This window comes from Sceloporus undulatus, chromosome 4 (assembly GCF_019175285.1).
Source record: "Sceloporus undulatus isolate JIND9_A2432 ecotype Alabama chromosome 4, SceUnd_v1.1, whole genome shotgun sequence".
Lineage (NCBI taxonomy): Eukaryota > Metazoa > Chordata > Lepidosauria > Squamata > Phrynosomatidae > Sceloporus > Sceloporus undulatus.
In genome coordinates, this window is record NC_056525.1 from 247,351,695 (window position 1) to 247,376,977 (window position 25,283).

The window sequence follows — 25,283 nt, forward strand, 5'->3', positions numbered from 1 at the left end:
GCAGGAGGAGGAAGAAGAAGAGGAGGAGGAGGAGGAGGATTTCCATTCCATTTGGTGAGTGATACTTTCCAAAGTGCATTTCTGTGTATTTTCGGTGCATTTAATGCTAAAAGGTCTGCTGTAACAATGATAATGGTGGTGGTGGTGATGATGATGATGATGATGATATTGATATTAGCCAGCTTCTGAGGCCCAAATGTCCTCCATTTTGATCATGCCTAACAAACATGCATTTATATTAACATTTTTAAAAAATAATAAAAAAAATTTTGCATGTCCTCCATTTTTAAAAAATGTGTCCTACATTTGAAAATGTTGTCCTATATTATTGAATTATTTAAATATTTATGTTTTGGCTTCGGCCCAGTTGTCTGAGGGACAGCAACCCGGCCCCCGGCTCAAAAAGGTTGCCTACCCCTGATCTAGACACTATACTTCTATTGATGCAGCCTAAAATTGCATTGACCTTTTTAGCTGCCGCATCACACTGTTGACTCATGTTCAACTTGTGGTCTACTTGGACTCCAGAGTTACTGTATAACTAGTGAAACAAAAAGAATAGAGAGAGATGTGCAAAGACACACAAACTATCTCCTTCAACTGTCCTGGTTTTTTACAGTTGTATTTAATCCTCTACTGTCTCACTCTTTCATCTGCTTTGAAAATATCTCAGTTTCCCTTTCCTCCCACTTTTCTCCTTTGCCATCCTCCGCTTACTGCTGCAAACTGAAGTCAACTGGAAAAGTGGGTTCAGTTCCCAGCCTGACAATGGAAACCCACTGGGTGACCTGCTTGGGCAAGTCACACTCTCTTAGCCTCAACCCTAAGGGAAGGCGATGGCAAGCCTCCTCTGAACAAAACCTGCCAAGATCATTAAACAGAGAGTCTGTGAACATCTAGAATGCAATGCCATAATCACAAAAAGTCAAGATGGGTTTCAGAGAAACAAGTCATGTCAGACAAATCTGATCTCTTTCTTTGATAAAATTACCAGCTTGGTAGATGAAGGGAATGCTGTGGATATAGTATATCTTGATTTCAGTAAGGCCTTTGACAAGGTTTCCCATGACATACTTGCAAACAAGCTGGTAAAATGTGGGCTAGACAAGGGAACTGTTACATGGATCTGTAATTGGTTGACCGGCCGAACCCAAAGGGTGCTCAACAATGGCTCCTTTTCATCCTGGAGAGAAGTGACCAGTGGGGTCCCACAGGGCTCTGTCCTGGGCCCAGTGCTATTCAACATCTTTATCAATGACCTGGATGACAGAATTGGGAGCATACTTATCAAATTTGCAGATGACACCAAATTAGGAGGAATATCTAATACTCCAGAGGACAGGATCAACATTCAAAATGACCTGAATAGACTAGAAAGCTGGGCCACATCTAACAAAATGAACTTCAACAGGGAGAAATGTAAGGTATTGCACTTAGGGCAGAAAAATGAAATGCACAGATATAGGATGGGGGACACCTGGCTGAATGAAACTACGTGTGAAAGGGATCTAGGAGTCCAAGTAGACCACAAGTTGAACATGAGTCAACAGTGTGATGCGGCAGCTAAAAAGGTGAATGCAATTTTAGGCTGCATCAATAAAAGTATAGTGTCTAGATCAAGAGAAGTAATAGTGTCACTCTATTCTGCTCTGGTCAGGCCCCACCTGGAATATTGTGTCCAGTTCTGGGCACCACAATTTAAAAAGGACATTGAGAAACTGGAGCGTGTCCAAAGGAGGCCGAATAAAATGGTGAAAGGTCTGGAAACCTTGCCCTATGAGGAACGACTCAGGGAGCTGGGGATGTTTAGTCTGGAGAAGAGAAGGTTAAGAGGTGATATGATAGCCCTGTTTAAATATTTGAAAGGATGTCATATTGAGGAGGGAGCAAGCTTGTTTTCTGTTGCTCCAGAGAACAGCACCTGGAACAATGGATGCAAGCTACAGGAAAAGAGATTCCACCTCAACATTAGGAGGAACTTCCTGACAGTAAGGGCTGTTCGACAGTGGAACACACTCCTTCCTCGGAGTGTAGTGGAGTCTCCTTCCTTGGAGGTCTTTAAGCAGAGGCTGAATGGACATCTGTTGGGGATGCTTTGACTTGGATTTCCTGCATGGCAGGGGGTTGGACTGGATGGCCCTTGTGGTCTTCCAACTCTATGATTCTATGATTCTAAGAAAAACCCATGATAGGTTTCTCCTAGAGAGCCAGCATGGTGTAGTAGTTTAGGCACAATACTAGGGCTCTGGAGACCAGGGCTCGAATCCTAGCTCGGCCATGTAAACTCACTGGGTGACCTTGGTCACTCTCTCTCAGACTCAGGAGATTGTAGTTTTACAAGGTGTTGTCTGCCAAAGAGTTCTGGTGCTTCACAAAACTGAAAATCCCAGGATTATCCGGGTTGGAGCCATGGAAGTGGCGTCAGTGTGTTATTTCTACAGTGTAGATACGTCTTATGTTACATAACTTTGGCGCGGTACAGAACGCCAAAAAGAAGCGCCAGGGATGTGCTTCTCTTTGCTCCGCAGCAGCGCCACAGCTGTTTGGATGCTGCACTGCTGCGACGTCATAGCTGTGTGCATCATGTAGATGGTGCTGCACAGCTGCAACGTCTTCGTCAAGTCACCATGATGCCGCGAAGGGCTTGTCTGTCCAGGGCCTTTATATATAGTTAGCTATGTGATAGAGACCCTAAGAAACCCTGTTAGTGAACTGGGAAGATGCAAGGATGTGTAACAGGACACCAGCAAGAATGTCCCTGTGGGCACTGGAGTCCATCCACACGGCCTAACCAGTGTCCTAATGCGCATCAGTTCCAACCAGCATTAGGTTCTGATATGCATCAATCCCATTGTGAATCAGTCCCAATGCACAATGGTCACTTTGCTGGTTCGCTTACTTTTCTGAATATGGATGTTGTGAGACTGGTCAATTCTATTTCCCCACTGATGTAAATCCACTTATGAAGACATAAATCCCCAAGTGAATTCCAGCCATTGTTCCTGTGTTGATTTTCCAACTATGTTCCCTTGGATCACAATGAAACGCACATAAAGAAATGGGGTATAATACCACAGGTTGCAAAGGAGGAAGTGGGTGATGTTTTCCTTTAACAATTACAGTGTTAATTGTTGCATAGTTTCTGCCCACATCTTTAAATTGAGAACATTTTGGAATATAAGGCTGTGTTGAAAGGCCAAACCAGAGGCCCTAGAAGGGTGTGCCACAAAATTTTAAAAAGTTAAGATTCTTACGTACGTGTTTATATACATCCACCGTCACCTCGGCATGCTCCATGCATCTGCTGATTATTTCAATACAATGTGGACACTGTACTTTCAGATCATTTTTTGAACCTCAAATTCTTATACTGACCAGGAACAAAATGGGGGTTTAGACCTGAGTCCCCCCCCCTCCAAAAAGAAACACTTCAGGGAATTTGGCAGAGCAGTTTAGATTTAATGTCTATGGGAGGGGAGAGAGTAAGACTGCCCTTCCCAGGAGGCTCAGGCAAAAGCAAACTCTAGCAGTCCTCTCATAGATTGTACATTCTTCCTCCTTAATAATGTTTGCTCTCATGAACAGACTCTGATCTCAGCTATCCATGCACATAACCCACTTCTCATCTGTGAAATGTCGGAAGGTTATGTTGTATGAATAACAAGGTTCTTCCTTTTGGCACCCCCCCCCCCCCCTTTAAATTTGTTAATTTGACCATATAGAAGGTTGTTTAAAAGAGGTTGCATCATCTTCACATTGAAGGCTGTAGGAGTTAATCCTGAGTAAACTTCTAAAGACTGTTCTGCAAGAGACTCTGGAGGGGTATCCAACAAAACACTTTAAAATTGTGTAAATTTTGTTTGCTTCTTCCTTAACCCTGATGGGATTAAGAATGCTTTGTCATTTCTGTTTGTGCTTATTTTGCTCAACAATCTCTGATTTTTCAACTGGGTGTTGTAGATAAGTATTAGGGCCTCATACCCATTACAGTGGTACCCCGGGTTACGAAATTAATTCGTTCCGCGGTTAATTTCGTAACCCGAAATACCTTCGTAAGCCGAATTCCCATAGGCGCTAATGGAAAAATAGCTCTCTGCTGCCCTCCGGTGGCGGAAAATAGCGCCGCGGTTTTTTTCGTAACCCGAAGAAACCTTCGTAAGCCGAAGCAATAAATCCCTATGGGATTTTTTCGTATCCCGAAAAATTCGTAACCCGGCGCATTCGTATCCCGGGGTACCACTGTACCTTTAAAATCAGATTGTGAATCACTTTGTTCTGGTTCAAATGACCCTGGTTCCCACTAAATCCAAATTGCTGAAGCAATTCCGAGAGGGGCGCCATGATCTAGACCCATTTAACCCGCGTCTTTATGACACTGATTTTCCTCCGCTTCTTTTTCTATAAATCGATTCATCGCAAGTGTGAACTACAAGTGGTTCGGAATTGATTCAAATTTCCCCTTTGGCCAGCTGGAACTGAATCATTTTGAATCGATTCATTCGTGAATGGGAACCACAAGTGGGTTACTTTGGGGGCAGAAAGTTACAGAAAATGTGATTGGGGCAAATGTAGTGTAAACCATGATCCGATGTCAAATCGATCCATCGATTCGGATCAAACACCAATTTATCTGTAAGTGGGAATGAAGTCTAGGTTTAGTGGAAAAGTTCACTCTTCCTAGGCCAAAACATTCCTTCCAGGAGTCTGTTATCTATTGGCAATAGCCAGTTCCCCCAAGGCTGGGATTATCAGCATCCCATCCAGACAAAGTACCCAAATTATTGTAACAGAGAACCTTTGGTTCTTTGCTAAAGAGGCATGAACTCTTCTGCGATATTCCCATCTTTCAGGGGTGGGAATCTTGCAGTCCTCCAGATGCTGCTACTAGTCTACAACGCTTAGTTTCCCCGGCCGTTGGCTAGAGCTGCTGGAATTTGAAATCCAAGAATATCTAGAAATGGGGTATAATGATTTCCACCCAATTCTAGACAGATGTAAAAAGGACTGTGAGCTATTTGCTGGTTTACCATCCAAAATGACCAGAGGGCTTGCTTGTTAGGAGGTTTGCTGGCAAGAAATAAGGCAGGATGCTTCCCCACAAGCTGTTTTATTCACCACCAAGGGCCACAGCAGTTTGCTGCTTTTGTCAAAAGGCTGGGCTCTCAAGTGGGTCTACTCAAGAGGAGGAAGATCCCAACAAGACCCTCTATTTTTTAAAAAAAACATCTCTCGTTCATCTTTATAGTTGATGAGGCAACTTGAGAGGCTTAGTCATGGATAACCCTTGTATGGTTCTTTGCGCAGAGGTCAGCTATGTGCCCTTTGTACTACAACTCCCAGCAAGTTGGATGAAGGAGTTCTGGGAGCTGTAGTCCAAAGGCACTTTGCTGGTCTCTTGATGTACAGAAGTGATTCTCAGATTTGCTGTGTAAGATTACTTCATTGGAGAAATGGGACCTTCATGGGACGATCATCACTTCATGAGACGATCGTGGTGAAATACAGTCCCCTTCTAGGTCTACCAAAATTTTTGCATGAGTTCTGAAGAATAATGGTTAGTTCAATAGGCTCATGTAATAAAACTTTTATTGTCGTTTTTCTTTTTCATGAATAGGGAATATAACATAACCCCGTCCCATATTTGCCATCCCAAGGTCTCATTTTTGTCTCAAGGAAATATGGTCAACCTAGGCTAGATCAGTTGTCCTCCAGATGTTTTGGACTTCACCTCCCAGGATTCCTGATAGTTAGCCAAACTGGCTGGGGTTTCTGGCAGTTCAAGTCCCAAACATCTGGAGGGCCAATGTTTGGGAACTACTGATATACAAGTTGGAAATGCACCATCCTGTAATGTTTTGGTAAAAGGAAGATAGTTTGACCCTTGATTCAGAAAGAGCTCCTCACCAATGCAGACATAGTGGAAGTAAACCAAGAGATACAAAGGACCACAGAGTTTATTTGTTAGTGAGGGTTGTACCCAGTGCTTGGAAACATGCAGAGAATTCCACCGAACAAACAGCTTTGCATGGGAAAGGCTTCATTTTCCTGGAAGGAAACTACATCAGCCAGTGACGGTGTCCTCCTTTATTCACAGCCTGGCTCCAAACATGTAGAATAAACTGGCCAGGGTGCCCACAGCCAGCATCAGGGTGCTGCTCTTCACACTGAATGCTCCGCTTGTGTTGCACAAGTTGGTCTCACAGCATTTCACAGAGAAAGCCATCAAACCCAGATCGACTCCTCCCTGGGGGCACATGGCAGCACATCCCTTGCTGATGGACTGTTTGTGTTTTTCACCTGGGAAGAAAGAACAAAGGAAGGAAGGAAGGAAGGAAGGAAGGAAGGAAGGAAGGATGGAGAAGGTGAGTTTTATTCATTTCATGCAATAAGTCAGGGGGTGAGACCTAAGTTGGGCCCTTGGCTCAATGCAACTGCTGGGGGAGTATGGTGCTGCTGCCACATGGGTCTGGCAGGGCTGCTGGCCTGCCAGGAAAGGAAGGGGTCAATGGTGGTGGCACCATGGACTTCCATTCCTGCCATCATCACCTCTCTTTTGTCACACTGCCAGCTGCTGGACGGCAGCAGCAGACCACCACAGCCACTGGCACCCACCCTTCTTCTCCACTGCCTTGTCCTCCTCAGCCAAGATAGCCATGCCCCCCACCCCCTGGCAGCTGTTTCTGGGCCTGGCCGGGTGGCGGGCGAGCGGGTGGGCTTGTGGTCAGTCAAGAGAGGCAATGGGAAGGGAGGAAGGGCTAGGTAGTCTGCCAACCCCTGGTGCTTCTTTCCAGGCATCTGCACTGGGTGCCACCAACCCTACCGAAATAACAGTTGCTGTTGGGTGCCTTCCAGGCATTTCTGACTTAGGATGGCCCTAAGGGGATCCTATCTTTGGCATTTTATGGCAAAATTTATTTCAAAGGCTTGCTTTTGCCTCCCTCTTTGAGAGAGCCTAACATGCACAAGGTCACCTGTTGGGTTTCCATGGCTAAGCAGGGATTTGAACCCTGGTCTCCCAGAGTCCCCATCCAACCCTCAAACTGCTACTTCAGGCTGGTTGGCAATAAGGGTAAGGGTGGTTAGCCCAGACCGTTGCTGTTAAAGGCATAGCTACAGTTACCGGAAAGAAAAGCTGGCGACCTTCACATCTCCATACCAAACTAGGAACCCTCTCAAGGCAGAAGAGAGCCTTGCCAGGCTGTTTAATTGAGGGCATATCCCAAGAGAAGGGAGGGCTGTTGCCTTGGTTTTGCAAGCGATGGCTGCCTCTGTTTCAATTCATGCCAAGCTGGTTTCCCTCCTTGAATGGGTGAACACATTTGAGACAAAAGCAAAGCAATTTGGCCCTGAGGTGGCATCACGCAGGCCTAATCTGGAATGTTGTAGTCCTCAAATTATGCAGCCATTGACACTCTTGAGGTGCAAACACACTCACCGACACCTCCACCGAAGTATTTTGTTATGCAGTATTTTTCATTGGGTTCGCATGACTTCATGCTTATGCAGTCCCAGTTAGACTCCGCATTTTCACAGTGGAAGCACATAAGGGAGGACACTGTAAACATATAAACACATGCATAGTGATTAAACACAAATAATAGAACTGGAGGGGCATGGTCACATATCTGGAGCACCAGAGGATCAAAATGTGAGAAATGAAGGCTATTTGAAATAGGAATGACAGCTTATATATTCTGGAAGGAAGTGCATTAATGCTTAGGCTGCTGCTTTAGTATTCTGTACACCCAAAAACCAGAGGGAATCATAATCCTTCCATGAACAGTGTCCTGTACCATTCCCATACCCTCCCACATTTCACAGCAGAAACACATGTGCCCAAGCACCATCCAAGCATGCTCAAGATAGCCAAAGTTATTAATGAAGAGAAATACGCAAGTTAAGAGAACCAGCAGCAATTTGCTTTTGCCTGAGCCTTTAGGGAAGGGCAGGATTCTGATCTCTTCTTGCCTCTTTTCCCTGCTGAGATAACTGAATGCAAACTACTTTTCTATTTTGAATGGAGTTTGCAGCAATTGAATGAAGCTGAGGACAAAGGAGGAAGAGAGGAGAGAAACTGGGACATTTTAAAAGCAGCTGGAAAAGTGGGACAAAAGAGGATTAACTGGTAGTCTCCTTGCCAAATCAAGACAGCTAGAGAATATTTCAATATAGGTAAAAATTTGCCCACCCCAACCCTTGTGACAGCTGAAATGGTTAACCATCTGCAGAAGTGGCTGAAGGCCAAGTATGAAAGGCCAGCTTTGAGATCATCACCTTTTAGCTGTTATTCTGATTTGGTTTCATTTTCTTTTGTGTTTCCACATAAAGTGGGGGGGGGGGAGCATCAGAAGAATCTTGTACAATGTGTTGCCTGTCCTTACTCTGAAAAATCCAAGTGAGCAGATATTTGGCATTATTAAAATGTCAAGGGCCTAAACAGGATGGTGAGGATGGCCTAGATAAGATGAGGTAGTTGTGCAAGCTTCCAGATGTCACAGAACGGCAACTTCCAGCATTCCACACTCTTTAGTGTTAGTGTTTAGTGCTGGGCCTGACAGCAAGTTCAGCAATGTCGCTAGAAGGCTGTATGCAGCCCAACCTTATCGAAGTAATTGGAATAACTGGAAGGAAACAAGATCTGCTATGCAGGAAGGCTTCCCATTTTTTTGGGACTACAACATCCAGAATCCCTTCACCAGGTTGCTCTTTTTGAGATTCCTCTGCCTGAGCAGACCCTGGAAACATTACTCTGGAGTTTATCACACTGGGACTAATTTCGGCATTAAAGAGAGATTAAAGCTCATTTAAAGCATCCTGCAAATAATGCGAAAATGGCAAGTAATTGCACTAATGATTATCACACGCAATTTCACAAATAAAGTGATATCAAATATGCATTGTTGCTGGAAAGCATGCTAATGCTTCTTTGTGACCACTTTAATGGCAGGTTTTGTGTGACATTGTGTGAAATCGTTTCGCATAATTATGCGACTTTTCCAGGATATTCACGGGATAAACTCATGATCTTCTTCGTGTGATAAACTCCTCTATCAGCTATAGCTCCACAAATGTTTCAGCTGCTCCTGGGACTAGAGCACAAAACCATTGAGTTCAAATTCCAAGAAAAGAAATTCCAGTTAAACATTAGAACTTTAAACCATAAGAACATAAGAATTTCTCTACTGTAGGAACTGTTCAATGGTGGAATAGACTGCTTTGGAGGGTGGTGGACTCATCTTCTTTGGAGGTCTTTAAAGAGAAGTTGGAGGGGTGTCTTTCAGAATTAGTGGTATACTCCTATATGACATGGGGGTGAACTAGATAGCATTTGGGGGTGCCTCCAACTCTGATTCTATGAAGTGCCCCAGTCAGCATGATCATTTTGACAGGAACGAAGGTTATACCATCTTAAAGAGGGACTTGATTTTATGACCATTTATTCCCTCCAACCAAAGCCATTCAGTTTGGTGTCTATTGTGTGTTTATCTTTTGGCCCTGATTCAAGAATTTGCCTGTAAGCAATAAGAGAGAGCATAAAGCTATCTCCTACTCTGATAATGCAGAAATGTCCTGGGAAACTCACTTCTTTTCTCCTGCAAAGGAGCCTGTGGGTTTCACATGGATTGGGATAGACTGAACATTTCAAAAGGCTTAAAAACACACACACAACCCTAATAGTGAGACAAATTTTACTGCTCTTCTTGTATTGCCTTTGTTGCAACCTGCAAGCTTAGGGGCATTTAGCCTGGTTTATCTTGATGACCCCTAATTTGATAGTTTGCATATCATGTCAAATAGTACATTACCGTAAAATCATTGTTTCCGCACCCACTCTTTCCCATGCATGGTTTTTTTTAAAAAAATTGCATAATGAAGAGACCATGCATTTCAAAAGCTTGCACAGATAACTTTGTTTCATGGGCCTCATCAAGGAATTGCCACAATTTGGACTTTGGAAAGGACCTTAGCATCCCTGAACTGGGTTCGAATCCCAGTTCAGCCGCAGAAACTCACTCAAAGACCTTAGGCAAGTCACAATCTCTCAGCCTCCAAGGATGGCAATGGCAAACCCCCTCTGAAGAAATTTGTCAAGAAAACCCCATGATTTGCCTTAGGGTTGCCGTAAGTTGGAAATGACTTGAAGATACACAACAACAACAACAACAACAACAACAGTAGCTCCTGTGATCTTGGAACTGGCATTTATGGGCAGCTTTGGACTAAAGTTCCCATTGCGGTACCGAGCTGTGCTTGTGATCATGAATTGGAAAATAGTTCCATAGTACAGCAGACTCTTGTTATATGCTGGGTTTTGGTTCCAAGATCCCCCGTGGATAACAAAATCCATGTATGGTCAAGTCCCATTAAATATAATGACATAGCAAAATAAAAAATGGAAAATCAAGGTTTGATATTTGAAATTTATACCTTTTTTTGAACATTTACAAACTGTGGATCCATGTATAAAAAAATCCGTGTATAAGAAGGGCCAACTGTAGAACATATAGTTCCATGGAAAGCCAGTGTGGCATAGTGGTTTGAGCAATGGAATATGACTCTGGAGACCAGGATCCGATTCCCAGCTCAGCCACAAAACCCACTGTGTGACTTTGGGCAAGTCATATGCTCTCAGCTTCAGAAGAAGGTAATGGCAAACCTCCTCTAAACAAATCTTGCCAAGAAAACCCCATGATAGGGTCACCATAAATTGGAAACAACTTGAAGGCACACAACAACTGCAAATTCCATGCTCTAAGCACAGACTCTTCTCAAAGGAGAAGGTATAATGAGTGCAACAGATGTTTAGGTTTGGGGCTGGAGCATGCTTTTCAGCTGAGAACAGTGCTTGGGGAAGTTACTTTGGGATACTATTGTTGTTGGAGCTGAAGTATAACATTCTGGGAGCTGAAGTATAAAACATCTGGAGGGCTATTGGAAATCATTGATTCTAAACTGTAAACATCATGATGCTGTCTGACGCTGCTTTAACTGCCACAGTTCCATGATATGGTATGCTGGGATCTGTAGTTTTGGGATGCACAGCACTCTTGGGCAGAGAAGGCGAAAGACTTGTAAAACGATAAATCCCAGGATTCCGTAGGGTGGATCTACAGCACTTAAAGCGTAGATGCACTCTTGGTGCCACACTGCAGGATTAATGTCGTTTGACACCACCTTCACTGCCATGGCTCCATGCTATGGAATCCTGGAATCTGTAGTTTTGGGGTGCACTCTTGGGCAGAGTAGGTTAAAGACCTTGTCAAACTACAAACACTTAGATTTTGTAATAGACTTAAAAGTAGTGTCAAACTGTGTGATTTCTACAGTGTAGGTGCACTCCTAGTTTGAATCTTCCCGCAAATGACAGCCATCGACTGGAAGATTCTGAAGCACCTTCCCAAACTAAACATCCCAGGTTTCTCAAGGAGGGAGTCATGATGGTTCAAAGTGGGATCAAACTGGTATAATTGTGTATTGTGGATGCCTACTCAAAGTGATAATTTTTGTGGCAAGGCCAAGGGAGGGAGCCTGAGCTACCCATCAATTAGCCCATGACTGTTGTGTTATCAACCACATCCATTGGAACACCCTGTGTACCAAGTTGTGTTGTTGTTGTCATAGGAAATCAACAGGGAGAATCTCAGTGCACCTGCCTTAGCTGAATCATTAACCTGCCTCAGGCATTGATACTCCATGGGCAGGTATTTGTAATAGCCCAAATTGCCAGGACTTTCAAAGACTGCCTTTGCCAAAAGCAACATTGGGGAGAGAATAGCTGGGTTTGGTTGCAACATCACAGCCAGATAATTTTGGACAATAATCACAGCATCTTGACAAAATGCAGGCCTATGACTAACATTTTTTTTCTTTCTCCTGTATGATTTTTAACACCTTTGCCGGAAAGAGAAGCCAGTGGAGCTTCTAAAACTTGCAGCACATATATTGTGCATTTTGGTTGGTCCCATAAAGGTATCACTGCTTGGTGGATTTTGAATGATGTTGTACTTTGCTTTATGGTCAACATGGCTACCCTTGGATATGTTTAAAGGAGGGGAAAGAAAGCTCTGGTGACCAGAAACATTGACCATCCAGACTCATGGGACCTGAAATCAGACTGTAATGGAGGTGGCAATGCACAACTTGCAGCATTGCACAGATGACATGTGTGGCCAAGCAACATCAGAGTATGAAGACTGCAAAAGATATTAATGAGAAAGAACACACACAAGCTAGGAGAACCTGCAGCAGTTTGCTTTTGCCAGAGCCTAATGGGAAGGACAAGGGTTCACCCCTTTCTCTCCTCTAGGATTCGATGATTCTCTCCCCTGATGAGTTAATGGAGTTCTGACTCCATCTGCACTTTGAACTCAAATTTCCAGCAATTGAATTAAGCTGAGGACAAAGGAGGAGGAAGGCAGAGAAACCTTTTAAAAGCAGTGGAAAAAGTGGGAAGGCAGAGAATTAATTTGATGCTGTCCCTGGTAAGTCAGTACAGTTGGAGGTTATGGCGATGCTCCTTTTTGGATTAAACGTCCAGGATCCCCAACCCAGATGCTGGCAGGGGATTCTGGTCCACAAAACTGGGTTAGAATCACAGAATCATAGAGTTGGAAGAGAACGCAAGGGCCATCCAGTCCAACCCCCTGCCATGCAGGGAATCTAAATCAAAGCATCAAACTCTGTCTGAAATTGTAAGACAAAGGGCCAGCATGTGCTTTGCTTTCACTGCCGCATGGGCTCACAGCCTTCCTCCAAATCATGATCAGGGTTTTGTTTTTTTTTTTGTTTTTTGCAGTTTGTGGAAGCGATTAGTTCCATTCCTGGACAGCTGCCTGTACAGTGCGTCATAACTCAGGAACGTTTGCGCACCTCCCTGGATAGTTGGGAGAGTGAATGAAACAAAAGGAGAAAACCCACTTCCCAGGTGGCCTTTGGAACTGGAAGAGAGCCCAGGAGGGGAGAGGGCTACTTATCCCATTCCCACCCCACCATTTCCCCCCAAAAATGCCCCCAGCTGCTTCTCAGTCTGTAGAAAGTCAATTTGAATCAAACTTGAGATGCAATTACAGTATTAAACAAAAGCAGCAAACAGGTTTCCCAGGCACTGAAGGCATGACTGGTCCCTTTTTTAAAATGAAAAGTAGCTTTAGAGAGAGCCAGCATGGGATAATGGTTTGAGTGTTGGATGATGAGTCTGGCGACCAGGGTTCAAATCAACACTGGGTGACCTTGGGCAAGTCACACTCTCTCAGCCTCAGAAGCTGGCAATAGCAACCTCATCTGGAGAAACCTGGCAAGAAAAACCCATGATAGGTTCACTTTTCCAAATGACTTGAAGGCACACAACACAAACAACAGCAGCAGCAAAGCCTTGGAGTCTCTTTCTTTGTGGTTTGAACAGGGGCTAAGAGGGGGCTGCTTAACTCTTTCTACTCAAAATTTCCACTTTAAACCATTCCCAGCTGCTTTTATAGCTGTATTGCAGGGAAGAGGAGAGAGCAAGCCATCTTTTTATCTATGCAAAGGCAAGCAACCTGGGGGTGTATCCGCACTGCAGAGTTAAAGCAGTCTGACACCACTTTAATCCCACACAATTCTGGGATTTGTAGTTTGTTGAGGCCTTAGAGTGCTCTGACAGACCAGGGCTGCATATTTCATCAAACTGCAAATCCCATGATTCTGGAAGATAGAGTCACAGCAGTTACAGTGATGTCGAACTGCTTTAATTCTGCAATGTGGCTGCCTGGACTAAAAAAACTTGGAGAAAGTAAAGCCATTTGGACCAACTAAGGAGTTTATCACACTGGGCTAATTTTGGCATTAAAGAGAGATTAAAGCGCATTTAAAGCATCCCGCATATAAAGCGAAAATGGCGAGTAATTATGCAAATGATTATCACATGCAATTGCATTTATTTAAAGTGATATCGGAAATGCATTGTCGCTGAAATCCCAAAAGTAAAAAGATGTGTGTTAATGCTTCTTTGTGACCACTTTAATGACGGGTTTTGTGTGACGTCGTGTGAAATGGTTTTGCGTAATTATGCAGTTTTTCTAGGATATTCACAGGATAAACTCCTGCTCTCCTTCATGTGACAAACTCCTTGACTATAAGTCAAGAACTATGCTTGCTTTTGGAGAAGGTGAATTTGAAGGAGCAATTTGAGAAGGGGGCAATGAGCAGCAGCCGCTCTCACCCAAAAGCTGCTGTTCAGGCTTGTATGTTTGTATTTAAAAACAGAGATATTTCCTGCATCGCCTATTCAGTGTTTGGTTTACCTTTCACATGATTGTGAAGGAATTCCTGTCTTGTTTAGTAGTGCATTGGCATTTGCCGACCTTTCCCTTCTGCCAAGTAACATGCCAACTCTACTTGCAGAAGCAGCTATGTGCCAATAGTGGGCAGTAGAGGTAAAGCCATTACCTAGGGCCCCCTGGCATGTCCTTTTGCCTTGAAGTTTATCAGACAAGGGGAATTGGAAGTATAATCCGATGGCAATCTGAACGCAATCATGTGGTTTCATGTTATTGCGTGATAGACTGCTACACGCAAATTCGGGCAATGGCATGCTATTTTTGGGCAATGGGGAGCCAGTTCAAACGCAATGTGTATTCATGTAATTGCACTAAACTAGTGACTTTAAGTGAATATGTTCTGGTCCCACTTTCTTTTCATTCGAATTTAAGAGAAATTCCTCCCATTTGATAAACTCCCCTGCCTCTTCTGTTCTTTCTTTGGCCATAAAACCCACTAGGTAATCTTGATCAAGTCACACTCTCTCAGCCTCAGAGGATGACAGTGGCAAACCTCTTCTGAACAAATCTTGCCAAGAAAAAACCATGATAGAGTCAATATGAGTCAGAAACGACTTGCCTCACAAAACTACCAATCTCAGGCTCCTGTAGGATGGAGCCCTGGCAGCTAAAGTGGTGCCGAACGGCATTATTTCTGCAGTATAGATGCACCCCTAGTTTGAGATGGTATAAACTCTTTTTCATCCACTATAGGACCCCACGACTAAGTAGCTGATTGGCTAACATTTTAATACACATATATGTTTATCTGTTTGTTTTATGTGTTATAGAGCCAAGTGTGACTGTAAACATTTTAAAGGTCTTAATCATTTTTGTAATTTGATGGCTACCTGTATATTGGTGCCATTAATAAAATGTACTGTCCTGCAGTATGTTTTGAACTTCTATTTATTTTGGATGTTAGCTCCCAGAAGATCCAGCCAGTTTAGCCAATACTCAGGAATTATGGGGAGCTGAAGTCTAAGTTTGGGAACCATGGATCTAGCCCAGTATTGTCCACTTTGACTGTTAGCCATGTCTCATCAGAATTTCAAGCATGATTCTTTCCAAAAATGACCCGGCATCCCCTTTTAGCAGTCTCCCATCCAAGTATGTCCCAGGCAAGACCTTGCTTAGTTTCCCAAAACAAGATCAGGTCTGTGGCAGTCACTTTAAATATAATGATGGCAGGCTCTACTGCTCTGCCCATTATACACTATTGTTAAGCAGCAATTACTTAGGAATGTAGGAAGATGCCTTTAGAGTGAATCACATCCTTGGTCCATTCTGGCCCATCCCATTGTTGTTGTTGTTGTTGTGTGCTTTCAAGTCTTTATGGCAACCCTAAGGCAAACCTATCATGGAGTTTTCTTGGCCACAGCTGTTCAGAGGAGGTTTGCCATTGCCATCCTCTGAGGCTGAGACAGTGTGACCTGTCCATAGTCCCAAAACTCAAAGCACTACACAGCGCTGGCTCTCATTTAAATCTGATGCCTGAACTAAATTGCAAATCCCAGGATTCTCTAGTTGAAATGGAATCATGGTGCTACAATTGAGACAGAGTCCCTGGCTAACAGATGTTTTGACAGAAGAACATGCCCAGGCATGGCTAGGCAGACACTAATCATCTGTATATTTACTATGCACATTTCTGGCTGACTCTGCCATAATTTGACTTTGTCCCCGAAATCAGCCTTATAGCAACTAGCTGGAGGATACAGGATCAAGTCTTCCCAGGCTCTGAACTGCTCATTTGCAGTTCTTCTCTCTGTATTTTGGTCAACTCATCCCACAGAAAAATAGCCTTCGCCTCTGAGAATTGGCAGTAAGCCTACAAATGTATCCACACTGCCAAAATAAAGCAGTTTGACACCACTTTAACTGCCATGGCTCCATCCTATAGACTCCTGGAATATGTAGTTTGTCATGGCACCACAGCTCTCCAACAGAGCTGGGAATTTATCATATGGGACGGATCCCGTGCAGAAACAAAATTTTAAAATCCAGTAAAAGCCTACAAAAGCAGGTTGATTTTCAGACACGTTGGGGTTAATAAGCATTAATGCGACATTAACTCGAACGGAAACTTGACACAGCCTGCTCCTTTTTACTTTCGGGATTTTCTGAAAGTAGAAAGGAGTGAGTGAGTTTTGTCTACTTTCCGTTCGGGTTAATGTCACATTAATGCTCATTACCCCTTACACTGTGTGAAAATCAACCCACTTTGCGGGTTTGTCCACTTTCTGTTCGGGTTAACTCCCGACATTGTCTGAAAATCGACCTGCTATTGAGGGTTTGTTCCAGTTTAAATTCAGTTTGTGCATAGGATCCATGTGATAAACTCCTTGGTTTCAGCACTGAACTACGACACTGGACTATGACACTAGGTGTATCCACACTGCTGAAATAAAGCAATTTGACACCGCTTTAACTGCCGTGACTCTCCTACAGAATCCTAGCATTTGTAGTTTGATGGGGCACCAGAGCACACTGACAGACCAGGCTGAATGCCTTACCAAATTACAAGTCCCAGGACTCCACAGGAGGGAGCCCTGACAGTTGGCATGGTGTCAAACTGCTTTATTTCTGCAGTGTGGATGCACCCCTTTCACTTGTCTCTTCTTCATCATTAATACCTTTCCCCATTTTAGCCATACTCGGAGTTTGGCAGCGTTGCTGCCAACATTTTCACAAGTAGGGAGTGGTTTTTGCATACATTTGACTGCTCTAATGCTGCCTTTGTCCTTTCCTGAAGGTTAAGCTGCACAGGTACAGAGCAGGGCTGGGTTTTTTCCTGGCCAGTTGGCAACCTGTAGAAATGCCAAACCATGGCTTAAATCTGGTTTAAAGCCTGAAAAAAACTGATTTTAAGCCTGAAACACACTCACCCTTTACTGGGACCCCTTTCATGTTAATCCCTGATGATTGCATAGTAGCTGGGTCAGTGGTGAAGGAGAGGCACTCTGCATAGGCCCAGGAGCACTGTGGCTGCATCTGCACTGCAGAAATAATCCAGTTTGACACCACTTTAACTGCCATGGCTCAATGCTATGAAATCATGCAATGTGTAGTTTGTTCTGGCACTAGAGCTCTCTGACAGAGAAGACTAAACATCTCACAAAACTACAAATTCCCAGAATCATTGAGCATTGAGTCATGGCAGTTCAATTAATGCCAAAGTGGATTGTTTGCGCAGTGTGGATCCAGCCTATGTCACTTATTTTGTAGTCTGACTCTGTCTGAGGCAGTTTCATCTAGTTCCAAGAGAGGCAGACAAATCTCAAGCACAATATAGCTTCTCATGAATAAGTGCTGCAGAAAGTGCTTTTTGGAAGGTCCACTTGGCATGTCTTGTATCTGCAACCCTGCAAGGTAGGACTGGTTGCAAGCCTGTATTTCTCGGAAGCACAATATTACAGAAACTGGGAATTCTGGATATAGTTTGTGTGTGTGTGAAGAAGACTAGAGTCCTTTCCAAAAGTTTCCTTTGCTAGTGTCTTTGCCAAGCAGCCCAGTGCCTCAATGGCTCTCAGACTAGGCAAGTGATGGTGAACCTTTTAGAGGCCAAGTGCCCAAACTGCAACCCAAACCCCAGTTATTTATTGCAAAGTGCCGTATCTCTCTGGCTTTCTAGTAACAAACTCTGGCAAATTCTGTGCTGGGGCAATGGCACATGTGCCCACAGAGAGGGCTCTGAGTGCCACCTCTGGCACGCATGCCATAGGTTCGCCATCATACTCAGAAATAATGAGCTGCTTTGAAAATCAGTCCTCTAATGTCAAGGTTAGAGCAGGGATGGGAATCCTGTAGCTCTCCATATGTTGCTGGACGGGATATCCCAGCATCCCTAACCAAAATAGCTAGTGATTAGGAATGCTTGGAAATGCAGTCCAAAAATATCTAGAGAGCTACATGACTCCTACTTCTAGGTTAACATTTTTATAGGTGCATCCACACTGCAGCAATAAAGCAGTTTGACGCTATTTTAATTGCCATGACTGTATCTGACAGAATCCTGGGATTTGTAGTTGGGTGAGGCACCAGAGCTCTCTGACAGACCAGGCTGAATACCTCACCAAATGACAAATCCCAGGATTTTGTCACACAGAGCCATGGCACTTAAAGTGGTGTCAAACTGCTTTATTCTTCACCCCAGTTTGCAACTCAATGAAGCTTATAAAAATTTTTAAAACTTCTCTCCAAAATACACTGCAGAAATAATCCAGTTTGAGACCACTTTAACTGTCCTGGCTAGAGAATCCTGGGAATTTTAGTTTGTTGTGGCTCTCTGACAGAGAAGGCTAAGGATCTCAGAAAACTACAATTCCCAGAATTCCCTAGCATTGAGCCTGGGTGGTTTCAAACTGGATTATTTCTGCAGTGCGTTTTGGCACTCAGTTAAAAATTCACAAAATGGAAAAATTAAAACATTGATTAAGGGTCCTCCAGACAAGGCAAAATGTGTCAGATGGTTGCAGTATTTGTTGCTGTCATTCAGGATTTCTTCGTTTTTAAATATCCAAATAATGTTTCAATGATCCCAAAATATTTTCTGACAGTCCTCTGCAGCCACTGCAACATTTTATTCCCATCTTTATGGGTTTCCTTTTCAATTCCAAGACATATTGGAATTAGACGTATTCCTGTAGTTTGAACACATTGCTCCGAGTCCTGATCTCTGGAGCAGCAGAAAACAAGCTTACTTTATCCTCAATGTGACATCCCTTTGAATAGTTAAACAGGGCTATCATATCACCTCTTAACCTTCTCTTCTCCAGGCTAAACATATCCAGCTCTCTAAGTCTTTCCTCATAAGGAATGGTTTCCAGGCTTTGCACCATTTTGGTCGCTTTCCTCTGGACATGCTTCAGCTTGTCAACATCCTTCTTGAATTGTGGTGCCCAGAACTGGACACAATATTCAAGATAAGGTCTGACCAAAGCAGAATAGAGTGGCACTAGCTGTGACTGTCCCTGACAAATCCGGACAATTGGAGGGTATGTCTCCGTTGTTACTGGAATCGCTTCTCATACTGCCTTTGACTGCAAGCCAAAAAATGATTCTCCACGCTTGTTCTTGGAAACCTGTTGGATGATGTGAGCTGCTTGCTAAGGAGGCTGCAACTGTATTAATTTCTCCTTGAGACAGGAGCCAAGCCAGCATTTTTATGATGAGATACGCCTTCCCCTTTGAAGGGCGAGATAGGACTCCTGCTGAGAGATTGGAAAACGCTTCTCCCATTCAGCATTGGGTGGGGTGGCACAAGGGGAGAGAAGGGAATTAAAGAGGCAGAATGATTGTTTGGGGGAACTTTGCCTGTGTTTGGAGCAAGGGGTGAGTGAATCCATCGAGTCTGGGACACATGGGACTTAAGGGAGAAAAGGCAGTGGCATCACTAGGGTTGGCGTCACACAGTGCAGTAACTCACGATGTCACACACTCCCATTGACCATCTCCGTTTCCGCACCATACAGAATCTTTAGTAATGCTTTTCGTACTAATGTTAATCGTAAATCGTAATTCCCGTATCTCACCAAATGTAATGGGAATAGTGGTGACAGAGACCATGAGCAAAATTTTTAAAAATATTCCTTTAAATTCCAATACCATATGCATAGATAGTCTAAATGTATTGGCATTTATTATTATTATTATTATTATTATCATCCCGCCTCTCCCTATGGATCAAAGAGGGTTAGAGTAAAAAGAAGTAAAAATACACAGCAGAACATAATCAAAATTACACAAAACAACCCTCCACCAACATCAAAATAAAACAATCAAATTACAAGTTCAATATTAAAATTAGCTATAAAACAATTAAAAGATGGGCAACAGGAGTAGAACAACTAGGTATCACATAGGTCACAAGGGCGCGTTACAGACCGCCCCTTTGAGGCGACCTGTAGGCGCTGCTTTCCCCGGTGTATCGGGGCCTCAGCTGCCAGACTGGCAGCCTCTGAGGCCCCGATCTGCCGCTTTCCAGGCTGCGGGGAAGCGGCAAAAGGCCGCTTCTCTGCAGCCTAGAAAGGGGTGTCCTTGGGGCTTCAAGCCCCAAGGACAGCCCACGGTGGCAGGGAGGAGGAGAAAGGGGCCGCTTGGCCCCTTTCTCCCTTGCATTGCTGGGCACAACCATCTGAAGGCTGCGCCCAGCAATGCAAACCAGGAAGGAGCTCTGAAACGGAGCTCCTTCCTGCTCTGTGGAAAGGGCGCACTAAGAGTGACGACGTCACGTCCGCGCCGCCCCGTATAGAGGCGGCGTGGTCGTGATGTCGTCATGGCGGCCCCCATGTGGAAGGGGCGCCGCCATTTTGTACGGACTCAGTCCGTACTAGGGTTAGGGGCATCCGGAAGTGATGCCCCTTTTTAACCCTAGTACGGACTGAGTCCGTACTTAAAGGCCCATCTGTAACGGGCCATAGTGTCAGGTGGTAAAAGTGCAAATCTAGTCAGATGTGTTAGTAAAAAATATAAAAGAATAGAATTTAAAAATAAACCTTGCTGTCTCTGCTTTTTCCTTCCACTGAGCCTTGCTGCCCCACTCACAGCATCTCTTCTGCTGAGCTCCAGGGTTTTAAAGGGATGCAAGTGAACACCATGACATTTCCACCAAAAAGCAGATATTTGAGGAGCAATGGTCTCACCCGGTACAGTTCATGCAGTGACACCTCTCTTTAAGTTGTTACCTGGTACAGTCTGCATCACCTGCAGCTACCTAGTGTCATCCCTGGGCAGGAGAAGACTAGTTGTTGTTGTTGTTGTTGTTGTTGTTGTTGTTGTTGTTGGGTGCCTTCAAGTAGCTTCCGACCTGTGGTGATCCTATCATGGGGTTTTCTTGGCAAATTTCCTCTCAAAGGGTTTGCCTTTGCCTGCCCAGAGGCTGAAAGAGTGTGACTTGCCTAAGGTTACCCAGTGGGTTTCATAGTCAAACTGGGATTTGAAACCTGGTCTCCACAGTCCATTGCTCAAGCCACTACGCCACACTGGTTCTCTACGGAACTGGACAACTATGGAACAATTTTTGAATTCATCCTATATCTATGCATTTTATTTTATTTTTTCTCCCTAAGTGCAGTACCTTTTGAAATTCACTTTGTTAGCTTTGGCCCAGCTTTCTAATCTATTCAGGTCATTTTGAATTTTGATCCTGTCATCTGGAGTATTAGCTATTCCTCCTAATTTGGTGTCATCTACAAATTTGATAAGTATTCCCCCAATTTTTTCCTCCAAGTCATGGATAAAGATGTTGAATAGCACTGGGCCCAGGACAGAGCCCTGTGGGACCCAACTGGTCACTTCTCTCCAGGATGAAGAGGAGCCATTGCTGAGCACCTTTTGGGTTTGGCCAGTCAACCAGTTACAAAACCATTTAATAGTTGCCTTGTCTAGCCCACCTTTTACCAGCTCATTTGCAAAAATGTCATGGGGAATCTTGTTTATTCTAAGCCCCCTTTGTTTCCATGCAAATAAGTTGAAGCTAAAATACAATAAACCACCAACATTGTAAAGCAGATCATGGCCCAGGCAGGCAAGTTGCCAGCCTCTGCCACACCCACATCTGGCACAGAATTACAGAAAACAGGACAGAGATCTCTTCCTTTCAGCCAGAGGCAAAGCTTGGGAGAGTTGTTTTTGGGCACTGCAGCTCACAGAATTAGGATGGCCAAGACAAAAAGCACATTTTCTAAGCAAAGGCAAAGTCACTCTTTCATTAGCCACTGCCACCTTCATTCATAGTCATTCACCCAGACTTCCATGTTGCACAAACAGAGGGTGGAAAGAGGCCAGCTGCATTTCATGAAAGTCTCTCAGGACAGAGGAGGACCCCTGATGGGGGAGGCCAGTGGTCAAGGCATGGAGTGGCCAGACAGATGACTTTCGGGAAGCCCAGGAGCCACAGATCAAGCTGTATCCTTTGCAGAGACTGTACACAGCCAGTAATGGAGGGATTAATAGTGACATAAGAGCCTTCACCTTGAGAATCCCCAGAAACACAACCCAAGAGAGTCCCAAAGTGCAGGCAGCTTTGTTGATCTATTTATAGATAAAGATATTTAAGAAAGGGTCCTCTCTGAGTTTGGAAGCTAAGCAAAGCCCTAGTTAGTACTTGGATATGAGACCACATACCAGGTGCTGTAGGTTCTTAAATTAGGATTGGATTGGCATGTTTTGCCTCAACATCACTTAAACTTTTCCCAATGCAAAAGCATGAAAGCTTCCTGAGAAATTCAGTGTCCTCTGCCAAACAAAGGGGCCTGTGACCTCACAAGAATGGAGACATATTGAACTGCAAAAAGAGACTTTTTTGTGTTGCAAATGGATGTTAAATTTCCTGCACTTTGAGAATCTCCCAGCAGCCACATAGCCAGAAGAAAGAGGTGTGCAAGCTTGCAAGTAATACTCCTCCATACCATCTGAACCCAGAACACCTTGCCGGATGAAGAAACCAGTGGAGCTTTGAAAGCTCGCAACATGTATATTGGGCATTTTAGTTGGCCCAGTTTTGGTTGCTGTAGTAGGGTATATTTCTGAGGAAGGAGCTGGCAAAACTGCCTCTGAGAGTATTCTTTGCCTTAAAAAACCCAATGAAATTGATGAGGTTGTCACAAATTGACAGGCAGCATACACGAATAGTGGTCCTGTTACCAGGAGCGGCTCTTTTGTAAAGCTAATGGTTCTTGCCAAGTCAAGACTAAGCCACCCACAAATACTTGGATTGCTACAAAGAAAGTTCACAACAATGCATTGTTGTTAGGAAAAGCCATTTCCCTCCAGCTATTGTGGGGATCAGTGGCATCTGCTGATACTGATGCCTCTTTCTTAAGCCAGTTCAAAGGGAAGGAGAAAGGTGTCTTTGGGCAGACACTTTGGGCATCCTTTCCTCTTCCTTTGCCCTGGTGACTGAAGGAGCTGATCTAGCAAAACACAGACCTTTGAACTGAAGGGAGATTTACCAAACAAATCTTCAGTCCAGAGCCAGTGAGAACCCAATTTGGGAGCAAAATCTCCATCCTCTTGACCTTTCTTTCCAAGATTAAGTTTTCTCTTTCCTGCACATTTCAGCCTGTGTAATATTGTCCTTCTGGTTATTATCACTGTTTATTGCCTTGGTGAACAAACAAGCTACTCATTATCCCCCTGCAAAGAGACATCTTCCGTCAGTATCACTGTTTTCTGATTAACCAGCAAAACGTAATTGGTTGCATTCAGGCAACCAGAACAATAACAAAAAATATTAAGGATAGGCCTTTTTGAGTCCTTAGGGGTGTGTCCACACTGTGGAAATAATGCAGTCTGACACCACTTTAAGTGCTGCAGCTCCATGCTATAGAATACTGGGATTTGCAATTTTGCAAGGTCTTTAGCTTTCTCTGCCAAAGAGAGCTGGTGCTTTGCAAAACTATAATTGTTTTTAATTGTTTTTAATGTGTTTTTAATTGTTTTGTAAGCCGCCCTGATCGTTGGAAGGGCGGGGTATAAATAAAAATTTTATTATTTATTTATTATTTATAAACCCCAAAATTTTGGAGGATGGAACCATGGCAGTTAAAGTAGTGCCAAATGTCATTATTTGTACAGTGCAGATGCACCCTAAGTTAAGGAAAAGAAGCAGGTGGAGGGATCTGGCTTCTGCTAATACTTGTTGCCCAAAGAAATGGTGACTGCAAAGCTAGTTGCTTGCTGGCTATTTCCACACAAACAGATTTCGCTGGGAGCTTCTGTGTCATTGGGACATTCTATGATTCTATGATAGTGAACCCACTCCTGGTTTTAATCCAAACTTTAGAGGCACAATCCAAGGAAGGGGATTTAATTGTTTACCATGCTCCTCTAAAGTCTATCCTCAAACCCAGTGTGAATTCATTCCCACCCCCATGGAATCCCATATTCTCCTAGTCCCATATTTTCCTTAATCCTTCAGTCTCAGAAGTTGCTTTTGTTCTTTGGACTGGAAGCACAATATGCCAAGACTCTTCCCACAAGAAACAATGCTGAGTTTTCGTCTGCAGCATGCACACCGTGCCACAGACCTGTGAGTGCTCTCTAAGTGACTGTCACAATCAAAGCTTGGTGGGGAGACCCTTGTGAGCCCCTTGAGGCAGGGCCCCTGTTCCAGCAGTTACTTGGCCAACAGTGTCAGCATGGCAAACTGCGTGTATGGTAACAACACTCAATTCTTTTTAACAATTTAACCATTCTTTTTAACTAGAAGCCACCTGGAGTCCCAGTCTTGGAAAAGAGGCACAGAGGAGCCATTGTGGAGTATCGGTTTGAGCACTGGACTATGACTCTGGAGATCAGCATTCCATTTCCTGCTCAAGCATAAAAACCGACTGGGTGAGGTTGGCTGAGTCACACTCTCTCAGCCTCATAGGATGGCAATGGCAAATCTTCCCTGGAGAAATGTGCTAAGAAAACCCTATGATAAGGTTGCCTTAGGGTTGCCAAAAGTCAAAAATGACTTGGGGACACGCAACAACAGCAATAACAAACCAATCGATCAATCGACCAACAGACAGACAGACAGCATCCAAATAGAACAGTGATATCTTTATTGAGCCAGCCAAATGCAAAAAACACACGTTGCAAGCTTTCGAAGCTGCACTGACTTCTCCATCAGACAAAGATGTTAAACAGAAGCCAGTGAAGCTTCAAAAGCTTGCAACATGTATTTTATTTATTTATTTATTTTGCATTTGGTTGGCCCAATAAGGATATCACTGTTTGGTGGATTTTGGATGTTATTGTACTTTGCTACATGGCCAAGATAGCTACCCCTGGATAAGCAGATAGATAGATAGATAGATAGATAGATAGATGATAGATAGATAGATAGATGCCAGCCACAGATGCTGGCGAAACGTCAGGAAGAAACTCTTCCAGAACATGGCCACATAACCCGATAGATAGATAGATAGATAGATAGATAGATAGATAGATAGATAGATAGATAGATAGATAGATAGATAGATAGATAGATAGATAGAT

The 25,283-nt window shown here is 43.8% G+C and overlaps 1 protein-coding gene across 1 annotated transcript in view; it reads right to left on the bottom strand.

Moving 5' to 3' along the window:
- Window positions 1-5,569: 5,569 nt before the first annotated feature.
- LOC121930061 (lymphocyte antigen 6E-like) overlaps window positions 5,570-25,283 on the bottom strand; it is a 20,378-nt gene continuing 664 nt past the window's right edge. The window contains exons 2-3 of the mRNA XM_042466220.1: window positions 7,436-7,555; window positions 5,570-6,297 (exon numbers count right to left, since the gene is read on the bottom strand). Coding sequence (XP_042322154.1) covers window positions 6,089-6,297; window positions 7,436-7,555 — 329 coding nt within the window. The 3' untranslated portion in view covers window positions 5,570-6,088. The remainder of the gene's footprint in view (window positions 6,298-7,435; window positions 7,556-25,283) is intronic.